Raw genomic sequence first — 12,366 nt, 5'->3', positions numbered from 1 at the left:
ATACAGCTGATAGAGTGCAATCAGCACAGCTGCTTCCATACCAAAACCATCCATTAAGTCATGACTAACTCACTTACAAAACTCTGTTTTGGACGAGACTGACTTTATGACCAAAACTATCCTATTTACACTTTGTAGTCAATTTTGACACTAGAATTTATGTTTCTGACTGGTTCTAAGAGACAGTTGACCTTTAACAACTTTAGAGTTACCTAGGTACAGTACATCATTATTCTCAAGAGCCAAATAATTATAATTTAGTCTAACTTGCTTCAAGAAGCATCTGTTCAGATGAGTTCCACAAAATACAAATAGGGCTCATCATATCTTTCCAGCGGTCTACCCCGCTTGCCTGTTGGCCCAACCGACATTCACTCACCTCAGGGATGCAGTCCTCATGGGTGACCACCCTCACTATGTCATCCAGAGGCAGCAGAGAGTTGCACTTGATCTCTGTGTAAACATTTTTTCCCTCTGTACAGACGGCCAGCAGCTCTACCAGGTGGATGTGGTACCTCAGAGCACTGTTCTCATCCATACGGTCCCGTTCCGACCGCATCATCGTGACCAGAGTCTGGAAGGATGCACGGTCGTTGTAGAACACCAGTACGTCCTCGCCTGAGTTCACCAGCTTAGCGGGAGGAAGACAGACATACTGTTCTTATCAGCTTCTACTGACACATCATATAGATTTGAAAGCAAGTTTGTTTGGGTAGTATTGCTGGTTTATATTACAGAAATGCATAGTGTGTTTCATTTGCATTATAATCATGTGTGCACTGCAATTATCCTGCCCCACCTCAGCCATGACGGTGTCCTGACACTTCTTGATGAACTTGTTCTCAGCCTTGACAATGGTCTGCAGGAATTTGAGGTACTGTACATGGCGGCCATGCGTCTCGGTGCAGTGGACAAAGTGCTGCACCACACGCTCGTTGATTTCACTGCACAGCTGGAAGTTATTCATGAAGATGTGTTGCATGGTGATTGCCTCCAGAATCTGAAGAGAAAGATAAGCATTAAACTAGCTGCTTTATTGGCATTGGAATGATGGAGTACCACTGGTTCTTCCCAGCCCAGCGCCAACCCTTACCCCAGGAGTCCACTCACCCCTGGGTTGAGGAACAGGTTAATGTGCTTGTGCAGCAGGATCTGGTTTTGCTGGTTCCCTGCACAGAAGTTCTGGAGGAACTCATGGGCCAGCTTCATGATCTCTTGCATGCGGACGTCCTCACCCTAAAGTGTTCATCACAAGTACACACAACCCATGAGCTGGAGCTATCATTCAAACCTTCTACAAATGTCATTGTTGACCTCGTAATTGTACAAGTCTATGTGCTTGCTTCATGCCTTTATGCCTTTTTAGTCTCTCTAAAGCATGAGGTGATGAGAGTATAGGTCTGGCCCATACTATCTTTCAGTACCTTCTCATAGGGGATCTGCAGTAGCTCCAGCACCACACTGTGGGCTCCCATGTTCCTCAGTAGTCTCTGTTGCTGCTTCTTACTCTTCTTCCCTGACGCTCCCTCCTGGACACACAGCTTACTGAGCCGCAGCAGGATCTGAACAGAGGGGAAGAGAGAAGGGGCTCAGAGACTGACTACCTCATACATATCTGATGTGACTCCTTACAGTGTGTGATTGAACAATGAGAGAAAATTAAGAAGATTGTACCTCTTTCATAACCCTGTAATTATAACTGCTGGTGGTTTCCGTCTTCTTTTTGTCTGAGCTGCCTGAATCCCCCTGCACATGGACAGAGTTAGAATGAGAGCTTGTTCATATTCATGTGAAGCATTCAGCGAAAGCCTTCAGATGTACAGTAACCATTAGTTCAGTTGAAACAATACCTTATTTTTATGGTCGGACTCTGAGGGTCCGTCCCCTCCGTCATCATCCCCCTGCCTCTTGTAAACCCACAGCTCAGACTTTTCTACAATGGAGCGCAGCTGGTCCAGGTCTGACTTGATCTGCTTGTAGTTGTCCACATCTTGGCTGGTTACCAAGAGCTGGACCTAAGAGGAAGACATATACCTGAATGTAGACTTAATTTTATAGATTTTTTATTTAACCTTAATTTAACTAGGCAAGTCATTTAAGAACAAATTCTTATTTACAATGACGTACTACCCTGGCCAAACCCTAATGACGCTGGGCCAATTGTGCCCCGCCCCCTGATCGTTGAATATTCACAGCAAGCTAGGCCTTCAAGCGCCTTTTAACCCGACGACTGCTGCTAATTCATAAAATGACTTTCTAACTAAAGATAATATGATTGATGGGTGGGAGGAGCAATGATACAGAGCACCTGTGTGTTCTTGTGGCTGTGGAGCCTATGGGTTTGGGCGGTGGTCTACCTGTTTGAAGGCCATGAGGACCTCTTGTCTCTGGCTGAAGTGTCTGAAGAGCAGGTGGAGGGCCCCAGACACCAGGGGAGGATAGTCATGCATGGTGAGGTGTAGCAGCACCCTCAGGAAGGTTCTCCCTCCATGGTCATCCAGGTCCAGAGGGGTGTTCTCCTCACTGCAGGACAACACACCAGGCTCAGACACTGGGGACACTTTCATAAGACCTACGCCAGTGTTAATACAGTGTAATTATGGAAACGGACACTGCATTCCATTGTATCAAGATTTAAAATGAGAGGGTTTACCTTCCTCCAAAGATCGCCTCTGCCTGCTCCTCAATGTTCTCAAAATCTAGAGCCCCTAAAAAAAGCATTTACATTATTGTGAAGCCCTTTTGAAGGCCATACTTCCCTTCAGAAACCATCAACACCATACATTCATTTAATCATTCTGAAAATGAACATCTGGTATGTCTGTAGGGTCAGTAGCTTGGGGGTAAAAGCAGTAACAAAGGACAAGGCTGTGGCTGTCAGTATGCTGACCTGTCATATTATTTCCATCCTGACTAGCACTAGATGGTGTGCCATCACCCTGAGGGTTACTCTCATCAAACTCCCGCTTGAAGATACAGAGTAGGCAGGAGATCCTGTAGTCCAGCCGCACATTCAGAATGAACTAGTGGACAGAAACAGAACGCACAATTTAGGCTTTCGAGCTCCCCACTAAGAATAATCATACAGGTAAAAATATGTTGTAGATTTTGTATACAATTTTATTTGATACTATGGGAAATCAAAGCCATGATAATTGGATACAATTATCAGACAATCTACATGAAAAGCCAGGTGAAAAGGGCAGGAGTTACCTGGAGGATCTCGATGATCTTGAGCTTAGTGTCCATCACCATGATGTCCTCCCTCTCCGGCTCCGTCTGGGTCTTGACCACGCCCTCCTCCGGCTGGTGGGTGGGGGTGACGGGTAGGAAACCCCCACCTCTGAGGACCACCTGGGTCATAAGCTCCCCCACCCCGTGGATAGACTTCATCACATTACTGCCTGTGGACACACACACACACACCTCAGAATTGAAATGGGGCACTTACTCACAGACAACACATTAACCAAACCTTATCAACTCCACCGTGATTCATCATAGAGGGGAGGTGTATTGAGAAAGAGTGAGAGAGAGATAGTGCGCCTCAATTACAGTACATCAGTAACATCCAATACCAATTGACAGAAGGGTAACAGACAGGCAGCAGTGTGCTGTTCACCTTGTTTTTCCTCTCCCTTCTCCAGCTTGGTGACGGGGTATATGGTGCTGACATGAACACAGTCTAGGATGTTCAATAAGATCTTAGTCAGTCGCAGCAGGTCACTGAAGTTGTAGAAGCCAAAGTAAATGAGGTTCCTTGCCAGGTTAACTACCTTCATAGATAAGAGAGAAAAAGGAGGGGAGTACATTCTTCACATATACATTATGCATTCCTACCTCAAAGTAAAGTTGTCTGGTTGACATCATGCTGTTTCCAGGGAAACCTACCTCGAAGGTGAGCTTGTTTTTCTCTCTGTCGTCGAAGGGGATGTTCTGAGACACCACAGACATCAGGTAGTTCTCCACAAACTCCATGGTCAGGCAGAACCTCTCCTTGATCTCATCTCTGGTTGTCCCATCATTGTCGTAGCTTAGAAAGGGAGAGAATATTCTTGTGTAAAGGGTAGCCTGTAGACGAGCTCAGGTAATGTAGAATATCTCTGAAAGGACTCTAATAACACGTTCATAAACCCCACTCACTCGCCGATGGCGATCTTGGAGGGAATCTCAGACCAGAGGCGGGCGTACTTGACGGGGGTGACCTGTTCCTGGGGGTCGCGGTCCACGTGCATGTGCAGCATCATGCGGCAGAAGGAGGCGCGCAGGTCGTAGGGCAGGTCCTCGTCAGACATGCAGCGCAGGATCAGGTCCACGTCCAGCTGGCCAGAGATCTTATTGATGGCCAGGTACTGACGGTCCAGACACATTCGCGCAAACAGGTTCAGCTGGTACCTGCAGGAGGGAGAGGAACATACTTTAACATCTGGTCAGGGCCCTAGTCTGAAAGCAGACCTACACATAGACAATCAAATTACTGGTGCATATGCTTCTACATACTGTCATAACACTAACTATCCAACCAAAACGCATTGTGAACCCTGTAAGGCCCTGATCCCTGACCTGTAATAGCTGACCACCTCCTGGTCCTCCTTCTGGCCCTCCTTGGCGTCCTGGGCCAGCTCTCTGACACTCTTGCTCCTGATCTCCTTGAGGTTGTCCCTCCAGAAGAGCCACACCTCTTCTTCGTCCTCCTCCGTTTCCACGGGAGCCTCCCCAATTGTTACAGCCTCAATCTCAAAGCGCGACAGCACTAGCCTGGTCGGCGGCAAATAAAACAGACAGTCAACAAAGAAACTGCAGAAAATAATGAATACTGAAACAACACATCTGTGTTTTGTTTCCATAAATCGACAGCATTACTAATAACAGCAATTGGGCCAGTCTAATTAGAAAGCATCAGATCAATGTTCAAACACATGCACACACCCACGCTCATGTTTTCAGTGCTAGGGTAAAACAAAATCATCATATCTAGGGGGGTATACTTAGTCTCGATGAGGATGTCTGCGTTGGAAGGGTCCAGCACGGCGTTACAGATTAGCTCCTGAGTCACTGGGATGGACTTGTTCATGGACACACACAGGTCAGACAGGTAGTCCAGAAACCTGAAGATAAGAGACGAAGAGAAAGAGAATGATTGTCAATGTACAGGCCCAACTGCCAGTGGCTACACTACAGGCTCCCAGAGTAGGCTTATTCTGGCTCTGTCCCAGTTCCCCGACCAGCTCCATAAGACTCCAGTAAAAGCCCTCTTCATCCAGGCCATTGGACCAGCATGTTTCTCATATCACCAGTAGCATAAGGCATGACTGGAGCTTGACAGCAGTAATGACAGCAATTACCTCCAGTGCCATGATCCCACACAATCCCTTCCTCTGATATCCTCATGCATACATTTGAATAAATCTACTACATTCCCTGGCTGGTGCTGTACAAAAAAAGCTCCTCCCAAACTGCCCACAAACAACCTTCTGAATCAGGCTCATGGCATGCCCCCATCCTCTCTATTGCCCCTCCTCTTGGTCTCACCTGGGCTCCCGGTTCTTCCTGACCAAGGTGACGAAGGTGTCAATCTCAGCAGCAGTGATGTGTTTCTCAAGGAGCTTGCGGTTGTTGTGGAGCAGGGCTGTTATCGTGTCCTCAGCCAGAACATCGTAGCCTATCTGTTTCTGCATGAAGCGGAACTGCTTGGCTATGTACTCCTGTAGGGGGGGAGTCAGTGAGGGTCAGCACCATTCTAACGTACAACTAACAGGTCAAGTAAACTTAGCCTTTTAACAAAATAAATTCTGCATCTCTGCGTCTGATACAACATCAATCAAGCAATAATTTATGCACACCAACCTGGTTCTTCCTGTAGTCTTGTTGGGAGTGCCGTAATACCCTGTAGCAGAGCCTGCAGATATGCCTGAAGGGGGCGTGGCGCTGGTCACCAAGCTCTTCCAATCGCAGCATGGGACCATCCCCACTGTCCGTGAACGGGGCTTGGAGAAGTTTGAAAATCTAAAGAGGGATATGCATTCCATGTGTCATTTTTTTCAACTTAACCAAGCCCAATGTAGATGATACTACCGCTGTATTGTACGATGAGGTGTACCTGTTTAAGAATGTTTTGCTCCCTCATGAGTTTCTGTCTCTCTCGATTGGGCTTGTTGACCATGATCTCCAACACATCCTGGCCAGTGTTGGGGATGTCACACACGAAGAAGACCAGGTCCTCTAGAAGCTTAGTGACAAACCTAGAGACCAAAGTGACAGGGCCAGGGAGGTGACTGGTTCTACCAAGGTACCAGATAACACCAACTCCTACAGCCAGCCTCTCCAGAGAGATGAGCTAGGAACAACAACTAAAGGAGAAAAACTATGGTGTAGGTGTTAAAGAAAAACTACTACCTGGTGTAGGTGTTAAATGATGACAATCTCAACATGAAAAATAATAGTTCTACCAAATGTCAAAAGTCCAACAACAGCCTTCTAAAAATACTTTCAACCTACCAGATATACTACCGTTCAAAAGTTTGGGGTCACTTAGAAATGTCCTTGTTTTTGAAAGAAAAGCAAAACTTTTGGCCATTAAAATAACATCAAATTGATCAGAAATACAGTGTAGACATTGTTAATGTTGTAAATGACTATTGTAGCTGGAAATGGCTGATTTTTAATGGAATATCTACACAGGTGTACAGAGGCCCATTATCAGCAACCATCACTCCTGTGTTCCAATGGCACGTTGTGTTAGCTAATCCAAGTTTATCATTTTAAAAGGCTAATTGATCATTAGAAAACCCTTTTGCAATTATGTTAGCACAGCTGAAAACTGAAAACTAATGCTGGCATTCTAGGCAGAGTTCCTCTGTCAGTGTCTGTGTTCCTTTGCCCATCTTAATCTTCTCTTTTTATTGGCCAGTCTGAGATATGGCTTTTTCTTTGCAACTCTGCCTAGAAGGCAGGCATCCTGGAGTCGCCTCTTCACTGTTGAAGTTGAGACTGGAGTTTTGCTGGTACTATTTAATGAAGCTGCCAGTTGAGGGCTTGTGAGGGCTTGTGAGTATTCTCAAACGAGACACTCTAATGTACTTGCTCAGTTGTGCACCGGGGCCTCCCACTCCTCTTTCTATTCTGGTTAGAGACAGATTGTGCTGTTCTGTGAAGGAAGTAGTACACAGCATTGTACGAGATATTCAGTTTCTTGGCAATTTCTCGCATGGAATAGCCTTCATTTCTCAGAACAAGAATAGGCTGACGAGTTTCTGAGGAAAGTACTTTGTTTCAGGCCCACAAATGCTGATGCTCCAGATACTCAACTAGCCTAAAGAAGGCCAGTTTTATTGCTTCTTTAATCAGGACAACAGTCCCCACTGTATTTCTGATCAATTTTATGTTAATTTTATGTTATTGGACAATTTTTTTTGCTTTTCTTTCAAAAACAAGGACATTTCTAAGTGACCACAAACCTTTGAACGGTAGTGTATGTACGATAAAGTAATACAGTAGGTCAAAGGAGTGCGGCAGGGACACACTTTACCTCCTCTCATTCTGGGTTATAGTGCCCCTCTCCAGCTTGCCAGCGATGGATGCTAACACTTTACTGGCATCGTTGGCCAAGTCTAAGTCTCTGACTTCTGCTGGGGGGACAGGCACTATGGCAAAGGCCTCTTTGTCTTCTTTAACCGCTGATGTACCAATCTAAACAGGGACATGTAAAACATACTTTCAATAAATAGATTTTCAAGTCCGACCAACGATCACACACTATTATCCTTCCCAGCCACTCACCCGTAACATGACAGGCTTCTCCTCCTCCTTGTCAATTGGGTTGTTGGTGCTGTGGACCCATGTGTTGGTGCAGAGGTGCCTGAGCCTCACGAAAGAGTTCCTGAGGGATCAAGACAGAGCAACTCAGAGGACAGCAACAATATAAAAAAACACTATAGTAGGTCTTGTATATTCAAAATAATGTCTGTGGATTGTAATTCCTTAGGTGTCAACCTTACAGTAGCTTTGAAAAGTGAGGGTTGCTTAAACATTCATAGAAGTGTGTGGTAATACTGGGGAATACCAGCTGGGTTTACCCTGTTATCACACCTTCCAGCTACAGAATTACTGCCATCGTTGCTATGCTCTGTTAACTTGGATGGGCAAATGTTGTTGTCCTGTTATGTAAACCAAGCCCTGTGAGGACGGGACAGGATGCTCAATAACTCATGTCACCCCAGGAAGACGAGCTGGCATCATGGCATCAGCTAATGGGGATCCTAATATTATAAAATAAAATGTTATTGATTACTCATGCTCTGCTCCTGATTCAAGCTCAACAATCTATAACAGTGCATTGTCTGCATGGTCACGCTGCATGGTCATAGATGGCCGAGTCAGTAGTATCCCCCCTAATAGTAACCTCTACAATAACAACAACACTGTCATTGCTCTAATGTGATGAGTTATTCCTCTCCCTCGCAGGATGCTTGCTCTTTGAGCGTGTGTTTGTGTGTGTATCAATGTGTTGTTTAAATCACCCAAAACCTACTTAGGCATAGATGGTGGTAATAACAGCTACAGAGGGCTCTCACCATTGGTGGGTGTGATGGCATTCTATAACGTCCTCAAACAAGTGTACAGTCATGGCAAAAGGTTTTGAGAATGACACAAATATGAATTTTCTCAAAGTCTGCTGCCTCAGTTTGTATGATGGCAATTTGCATATACTCCAGAATGTTATTATTATTATTATTTTTTACCTTTATTTAACCAGGCAAGTCAGTTAAGAACACATTCTTATTTTCAATGACGGCCTGGGAACAGTGGGTTAACTGCCTGTTCAGGGGCAGAACGACAGATTTGTACCAGATTTGAACTCGCAACCTTCCGGTTACTAGTCCAACGCTCTAACCACTAGGCTACGCTGCCACCCCAAGAAGAGTGATCAGATGAAAGTCCCTCTTTGCCATGCAAATGAACTGAATCCCCCAAAAACATTTCCACTGCATTTCAGCCCTGCCACAAAAGGACCAGCTGACATCATGTCAATGATTCTCTCGTTAACACAGGTGTGGGTGTTGACGAGGACAATGCTGGAGATCACTCTGTCATGCTGATTGAGTTCGAATAACAGACTGGAAGCTTCAAAAGGAGGGTGGTGCTTGGAATCATTGTTCTTCCTCTGTCAACCATGCTTACCTGAAAGGAAATACGTGCCATCATCATTGCTTTGCACAAAAAAGGCTTCACAGGCAACGATATTGCTGCCATTTAAGATTGCACCTAAATCAACCATTTATCGGATCATCAAGAACTTCAAGGAGAGTGGTTACATTTTTCTATAGAAAGCTTCAGAGTGCTCAAGAAAGTCCCAGCAAGCACCAGGACCATCTCCTAAAATTGTGACAGCTGCGGGATCGGGGTACCACCAGTAAAGAGCTTGCTCAGGAATGGCAACAGGCAGGTGTGAGTGCATCTGCATGCACAGTGAGGCGAAGACTTTTAGAGGGTGGCCTGGTGTCAAGAAGTGCAACAAAGAAGCCACTTCTCTCCAGGAAAAACATCAGGGACAGACTGATATTCTGCAAAACGTACAGGGATTGGAATGCTGAGGACTGGGGTAAAGTAATTTTCTCTGATGAATCCCCTTTCCGATTGTTTGGGGCATCCGGAAAAAGCTTGTCCGGAGAGACAAGGTGAGCGCTACCATCAGTCCTGTGTCATGCCAACAGTAAAGCATCCTGAGACCATTCATGTGGGGGATTGCTTCTCAGCCAAGGGAGTGGGCTCACTCACAATGTTGCCTAAGAACACAACCATGAATAAAGAATGGTACCAGCACATCCTCCAAGAGCAACTTCTCCCAACCATCCAGGAACAGTTTGGTGACGAACAATGCCTTTTCCAGCATGATGGAGCACCTTTGCATAAGGCAGTGGCTCGGGGAACAAAACATAAATATTTTGGGTCCATGGCCAGGAAACTCCCCAGACCTTAATCCCATTGAGAAGTTGTGGTCAATCCTCAAGAGACTGGTGGACAATCAAAAACCCACAAATTCTGACAAACTCCAAGCATTGATTATGCAAGAACGGGCTGCTGTCAGTCAGGATGTGGCCCAGAAGTTAATTGACAGCATTCCAGGGCGGATTGCAGAGGTCTTGAAAAATAAGGGTCAACACTGCAAATACTGATTCTTTGCATCAACTTCATGTAATTGTCAGTAAAGGCCTTTGGCACTAATGAAATGCTTGTAATTATACTTCAGTATTCCATACTGACATCTGACAAAAAATATCTACACTGAAGCAGAAAATTTTGTGGAAATTAATATTTGTGTCATTCTCAAAGCTTTTGGCCACGACTCTATGAGCATCCATTTCCAAAATTCAAACACTTTTTTGTGTACCAACACTAAGGGTACCGAGCGTTGCTTTCTTGCACAACTATGCCGTCTAGACAAAAAATGGCAGGAAAATAGGGCTATTGTAAATATAGGTGATTGTGTTGGAACTTGCAGTCCAACTCCTTTGACTGTCATTGTTATGATGCCAAGAATCATAATCACCTATATTCACAACAGACATGGATTATTTCACAATTTGATTAAACAAATCTAAATGGAGAAGAAACTAATGTATTTTATTTTTTCCCTGAGGCCGCTGCAGCATAGTAGGTGCCAATGGCATAGGAGAAGATGATCTGAGGGCCAGCATCAATCCACACCTAGGAACACCACATGATTGAACACGCATAAACACACACACCCAAAAACAGATTCTCACACAACAGTATAAACACAACATGACAAATAATAACTCCTGGGTTTTAACGGGAAAAAACTGCAGTTGAGCAGTTACTCCTTCATGGCTTTGTGCTACTTCACAGCTCTGTTCCCTTCCCTGAAGCACATGCAGATTTGGACTGAGGCTAAGTCTGTGGGAGGTTTCCCTGATTCCAACAGGCTCCATCAGACTGCTGAACACTTAAACTGGACTGACCACTTGGACTGACTCTCCACAACTTAGCACATATGCACTAACGCACATAAACACCCACAAACAAATAGACATTAATGCTACACACACACACACACACACACACATCACAACTGCTGCTACCAGACTCTTATTATTACAAAATACTGCACAAAAATGTGTAAATATTGTATCGTCCTCTATTATGCTCATGCTAAAATGTTTATTCTGTTCTACTGAGCCATTTAACTTGATGTTTGTTTTCTTATCTTATTTCCTATTGTTGTTTCTTATTGTTGTTGTGGCAAGTAAGAAATTCGTTGGACAGTGTATACAATGTGTATTCTGTACATATGACTAATAAAACGGAAAAAGACCAATATCGTTCGATTAAAGAGCCTTCAGAAAATATTCACACCCCTTGACTTTTTCCTCAATTCGTAGTGTTACACCCTGAATTTAATATTGATTACATTTAGATTGTTTTGTCACTGGCCCGCTGCCCCATAATGTCAAAGTGGACTTATGTTTTAAGAAGATGTAAAATAAAATAAAGCTGAAATGTCTTGAGTCAATAAGTATTCAACCCTTTTGTTATGTGAAAATTTGCAAAACAATTCACATAATAAGTTGCATGGACTTACTCTGTGTGCAATAATAGTGCTTAAAATGTTTTTTGTATGACTACCTCAGCTATACCCCACACAAAAAAATTATCTGTAAGGTCCCTCAGTCGAGCAGTGAATATCAAAACACAGATTCAACCACAAAGATAAAGGTGCCTTTCCTAACTCAGTTGCCGGAGAGGAAGGAAACAGCTCAGGGATTTCACCATGAGGTCAAACAGAGTTTAATGGCTGTGAAAGGAGAAATATGAGAGGGGATCAACAACATTGTAGTTACTCTACAATACTAACATACAATTGAAGTCGGAAGTTTACATACACCGTAGCCAAATACATTTAATCTCAGTTTTTCACAATTCCTGACATTTAATCCTACAAAAAATTCCCTGTTTTAGGTAGATAGATAGGATTACCACTTTATTTTAAGAATGTGAAATGTCAGAATAATGGTAGAGAAAAGTACTTATTTCAACTTTTATTTCTTTCATCACATTCCCAGTGGGTCAGAAGTTTACATACACTCAATTAGTATTTGGTAGCATTGCCTTTAAATTGTTTAACTTTGGTCAAATGTTTTGAGTAGCCTTCCACAAGCTTCCCACAATAAGTTGGGTGAATTTTGGCCCCTTCCTCCTGACAGTGCTGGTGTAACTGAGTCAGGTTTGTAGGCCTCCTTGCTCGCACACGCTTTTTCAGTTCTGCCCGCAAATTTTCTATAGGCAATTAGTATTTGGTAGCATTGCCTTTAAATTGTTTAACTTTGGTCAAATGTTTTGAGTAGC

At 44.1% G+C, this 12,366-nt stretch overlaps 1 protein-coding gene across 11 annotated transcripts in view; it reads right to left on the bottom strand.

The window, feature by feature from the left end:
• LOC109898016 (inositol 1,4,5-trisphosphate receptor type 1) overlaps window positions 1–12,366 on the bottom strand; it is a 153,153-nt gene that overhangs the window by 96,288 nt on the left and 44,499 nt on the right. For all 11 annotated transcript variants that reach the window (XM_031794207.1, XM_031794613.1, XM_020492749.2 and 8 more), the window contains 20 exons: window positions 7,780–7,879; window positions 7,529–7,689; window positions 6,101–6,242; window positions 5,848–6,006; window positions 5,533–5,705; window positions 4,989–5,108; window positions 4,564–4,758; window positions 4,144–4,395; window positions 3,892–4,033; window positions 3,623–3,776; window positions 3,214–3,404; window positions 2,891–3,023; window positions 2,654–2,708; window positions 2,358–2,523; window positions 1,851–2,015; window positions 1,675–1,746; window positions 1,425–1,562; window positions 1,111–1,236; window positions 800–1,000; window positions 380–631 (listed from right to left, as the gene is read on the bottom strand). In XM_031794207.1, the coding sequence (XP_031650067.1) occupies window positions 380–631; window positions 800–1,000; window positions 1,111–1,236; window positions 1,425–1,562; window positions 1,675–1,746; window positions 1,851–2,015; window positions 2,358–2,523; window positions 2,654–2,708; window positions 2,891–3,023; window positions 3,214–3,404; window positions 3,623–3,776; window positions 3,892–4,033; window positions 4,144–4,395; window positions 4,564–4,758; window positions 4,989–5,108; window positions 5,533–5,705; window positions 5,848–6,006; window positions 6,101–6,242; window positions 7,529–7,689; window positions 7,780–7,879 (3,097 nt within the window). The remainder of the gene's footprint in view (window positions 1–379; window positions 632–799; window positions 1,001–1,110; window positions 1,237–1,424; window positions 1,563–1,674; window positions 1,747–1,850; window positions 2,016–2,357; window positions 2,524–2,653; window positions 2,709–2,890; window positions 3,024–3,213; window positions 3,405–3,622; window positions 3,777–3,891; window positions 4,034–4,143; window positions 4,396–4,563; window positions 4,759–4,988; window positions 5,109–5,532; window positions 5,706–5,847; window positions 6,007–6,100; window positions 6,243–7,528; window positions 7,690–7,779; window positions 7,880–12,366) is intronic.

This window comes from Oncorhynchus kisutch, linkage group LG1 (genome assembly GCF_002021735.2).
Source record: "Oncorhynchus kisutch isolate 150728-3 linkage group LG1, Okis_V2, whole genome shotgun sequence".
Classification (NCBI taxonomy): domain Eukaryota; kingdom Metazoa; phylum Chordata; class Actinopteri; order Salmoniformes; family Salmonidae; genus Oncorhynchus; species Oncorhynchus kisutch.
This window is presented reverse-complemented; position numbering and strand designations above follow the sequence as displayed.